The sequence below is a fragment of the Corvus brachyrhynchos genome, unplaced genomic scaffold, assembly GCF_000691975.1.
Source record: "Corvus brachyrhynchos isolate BGI_N302 unplaced genomic scaffold, ASM69197v1 scaffold114, whole genome shotgun sequence".
NCBI lineage: Eukaryota > Metazoa > Chordata > Aves > Passeriformes > Corvidae > Corvus > Corvus brachyrhynchos.
The window spans coordinates 1888669-1892956 of record NW_008238337.1 but is presented as its reverse complement, the minus strand read 5'-3'; the positions used below and the strand labels follow the sequence as shown (position 1 = coordinate 1892956).

Here is a 4288-nt window from a genome sequence, read left to right as displayed (position 1 = left end):
ATACTGATTAAAAATACCCAATTTTATATATACTGCTTTTCACATAACATTTTGCTATACATGGGATGCAAGTAAATATAAAAATACCATTTTTCAAGCAGCAGGGTGATCAAAACCAAGAGTATTAATATAGGAGGGCTGATTTTACAAAACTAAGATAAATTATTAGAGTGAGACAGGGAGAAACTATAATCCAAATTAACTTTTACATAATATTTTTAAAGAAATATTTACCATAGACAGCTCTTAATATATAAATGATTCGGTATTTTTAACTTCAACGTTAAATATGGATTACACAAAATACAATCTATGCAAACTGACCCATGCACATTGTCCTAAGAAGGCAATGGAGCTGCTGACACGAGCAAGGTTTGCAAACTTTGGTCCTCAGGTCTCAAATTTGACAAAACACATCAAGACCTGACAAGCTTTACTAGTCAATTCCTAATTTCCAGGTTGGTGCTTTAGCCCAGTCCTCTGTGCATAACAGTGGGGAGAACTGAGTTTACAGGGAAGACTCTGCAATACTATGGAAAATGAGCTGGAAAAAGGAATTAACTGTAATTTACATTTTCAGCTTGACAAAGTGGACTATTTGTTGCCATAGTCCCTATCTGTTCACAGGAAAGATTTTAAGTTGTGATAACCAGTTAGTTAACAACTCTAAACCGTGTACTTGTTGATAAATGGGGTGCAGGGGGATTTACAGGTGACATAAAAAATTAAAATGCATTCCAACCGTGCCAAGTGCATATGAACTTCAACCGTGTTGAACCGAAGTGATCACCGTTCAGAGTAAAGGCCATTAACATGGATTTAAAAATAACCCCCGTGGAAATGTCACACACAGACCCAAAGAGGTTAGGCAAGTAACACACACATTTCAAGAAGAACATTAAACTTTCAGCATAAAGAGAAAAATGAATTCGCCCCACAGTTACATTCAGTTAAGCATCACATCCAACAAAAGCTCTGCTCAGTGGAACAACGAGCTGTGCTCAGCTGCCCCAGCCTGTCCCACCGGGGCTGGCACTGGCAGGCACACCTGGGGAACCTCCTCCTCCTCCTCCTCGTTCCCTTGCTTTGTAGCCAGGCCCCATCACAGACCAATTTTTGTTGCGCTTTTTGATGTAGTTGTTGGTTTGGACCCTATGGAATATGGAGTGCTTCAGCTGTGCTCCATCCTACCCCTCATGGTATCGGAACTGTGCTCATCACTGGGGGGTAGATGCTTCCCCTCCCTCCACGCATCTGTATCCTTGGATGCTGCTGTTTCCAGGTTAAATCACATCCCAGACTTCCTTCCCTGAGGTTACCTTTGTTTCACTGCGTTTCAGTAAACCGTGCACAGCCAGTGATACCCTACCAAGCTCGTTAGTTCTAAGAAACACAGAAATCCTGCAAAATAAAATTGCTTCAAAGCTCCAACGCTTTGAAAGAGAACCCTTTCCTACACCCTCCTCCTAAAGGTGACTCGCTTTTCCCAAAACCTAATGAGGACACAGACTTCAAGCAAAAAGCACCTATAAAACTATTATAATTTTAGAAAAAAATCCAGATCTTCCTGAAGATAATTTATTGCCGCTTATTGGTCCTGAGAAAGCTTTAAGCAACAATACATTTGCACGTGTTTTAACTGCTGCCTTTTCTGAGAAAGTACGTGGGTCCTGAGATTAAAAATCATGTTTTAGTCTATGCACTTATGCTTGGAAAATGCTTCATTGTGCAGATCAAATATGAATTACAATTTGTCACGCTACGTCTTCCTTCTGTGCCAATTTATTAAACCAGATTTCCTTCCAGACACTAACAAATCAAAGTTCTCGAGATGAAATGCAACAATAAAATGTCACACGTGCGCTCTCTCACATTGGACTGGCATTTAAGGACTTCAAATCTTCCTTCTCCCTCATTCCCCACCTCCTTTTAAAAGCTATGGTGTGAATTTTTTGGCCTGGATACCAGAAAATTCCTCATCTGATACTCTATGAAAGGCAACTTCAAGGCAATGAAATAAGCCAACAAAAACACAAAAACATTCACAACTTTGAAGAAAAAATACGGACCCACAGCAGTTACTTCTCAATGGAAGTGCTTGGTAACTTGAGATTTTTTTTTTCTTTTTAACTGTTAAAGTGTCAAATTTGCATATGTTTAACTCAATTTCAATATCTGAAAGACTACTCAATTTGCTTTTATAAAAACTTTACAAAAGATGTTTTTAAATGCTTGTAAAAGTAAGCGTTTATCTACTGAGAAAATTCTAGTACTGGATAAAACTCTGAATATACAGCTGAATTTTGTAAATGTTTTTCTTTCTCCTAGAAGTCTAATGGCTGAGTGTTTAATCTAGATAAATTAGTCTTACACATGATGAAAAGTTATAACTTTGCACACTTTTTACCATGTGATGTTTTGTTGCTTTGTAACTTCGAACGAGACAGTGCTTAGGACTTTTCTGGAGCTGGTGTTACAGTGGTCTGTAGGGGCCGGTTCATTGCTCACTGCCCCTGTCCAGGTTCTCAATCACCCTGGAAAGGCGGATGTTCAGCAGTCTGATCTGACTATCCAGGTGGTCCATCTTCTCCTCCAGGCTGCTGTTGCTGTTTCTTCTCCAGTAAAACCCAACGGGCCCCGTCATGAAGTAGACGGCCACGACGAAGCAGAGCGGCAGCACGGCGTGCTCCGGGTCGCCCTCGTACTTCTGCAGGATGTACACGCACGACAGCGTGAACAGCGCGACCCTGGCGATCCAGAAGAAGCGGCCAAACAGCATGTGCAGGAGATAGAAGAAGAATCCAAGGAAGAGAGATAAAAACCAATAGGCCAGTAAAATGGCACCGATCAGCAGGAGGGCGCGGGTCGGGTTGTTGGCAATTGCTGCTGGGCTGAAATAGTGAGTCAGGTTGGAGGCTGAAAAACAAAGGAAAATGTACAGAATGTTAATGAGCGTGGGCTGAAGGTGGCACGGGGGGGGGGAAAAACACGAGCACAGCTCCAAAGGGTCAAACCCCCACAGCAGTGGGGTCACGGCTGTGTTTTCTGAAGTAAGGGGTAAAGCTGGTTCACCCATTTCTGGATGGACCTTCTTCAAATCACTGGCTCAGCTCCAACGATTCAACTGAATTAATTCCAGAAGAGGTGCTAAAGGCTCTTTAAAGACAAACCACTGTAGAGCCTAAGGTCAAAATGCATACTGGAGCTACATTCTAAAGGCTCTCAGCTGCATCTTTCCCTTCTCTAGCCGTCATTGATTTCCCTGCACCGTTCCTGGCTGTGTGAATCCATTTATTTAATGATGATACCAAGGAACCAACTGTGACTTGTTGTGATTCTATACACATCCTGTAGAGACACATATAGAAATGGAATGGCGGGGTTCAGTCTTCTTGTTTGAAGATATTAATAGGAAAATCAAAGCCATGTGAAGCAGAGAGAGACGCCACTGACAGATGTTTAAGCAGCATGATAAAATGTAATCGTTTTCCCATTTGCTTGTCAACACTGATACAGGCTGAGACAGTTCAAGGGTGAACAGGCATCACACTTACCATCAATTCCAAGAACATCTAACAAATCAGTCCATATTCTCCAGAATGTGTCCATTAATACATCCACCCCATTCACAAACCTCTCTGTCAACCTTGAGAAAAACTGAGAAATAAAATTTAAAATTAAAAAAATCCTCAATTCCTAAAATAACACTTTGAGACTTATTAATCATGAGTAGAATCATAATTCATTAAGCAAGAATTGCAGATTATTTTGTAGTCCCCAAGGGAAAAACTATCATTCTGTATTTTTTTTTACTATGTGAACTATGAATTTACATGTAGCAATTATCCTTATTGTAGGTATTTTGGCATGTAAATGTATATGTTGGCAGGATAAAACCGCACTTTATTGGCTTTACTATTGTTTTGAAGTCTAGAGAAAACACTATTACCAACAACCGGTAAAGGAAACCAAAAGAATTAAGTTTTATCAAGCCAGATGTCCCCAGCATCACACACAAATGTCTCAGGTGTACTCAGAGATCAATTTAACAGATTTTACTATTTCTTCCTACTGCCTGAGGAAAGCAGGAACAGAGGAATGTACAGGTCCCGCATGCCTGATTTCCTGCAAGTTCCGATGGCCCTCCAAGCACAGGATGCTCTGCTGATGCAGACAGACCGGATTTCAGCTGGAGGGCTCCTCACCGCCAGCGAGCGGCCCTGGCCGTCTCCCTCACCTAAAACAACCTTTATTTAGGCATTTCGCCGCTATTTCCCCCAGCCTGCTG

General features: G+C 41.3%; 1 protein-coding gene across 1 annotated transcript; it reads right to left on the bottom strand.

Annotated features, from left to right (window-relative positions):
• Positions 1-606: 606 nt before the first annotated feature.
• Positions 607-4243, bottom strand: BRI3BP (BRI3 binding protein). Its single transcript, XM_008634008.2, has 2 exons — positions 3555-4243; positions 607-2916 (listed from the first exon to the last, which is right to left on the bottom strand). Exons 1-2 carry the CDS (start codon positions 3607-3609, stop codon positions 2498-2500), a joined length of 474 nt encoding a protein of 157 aa, XP_008632230.1. The 5' UTR covers positions 3610-4243; the 3' UTR covers positions 607-2497.
• Positions 4244-4288: the final 45 nt, after the last annotated feature.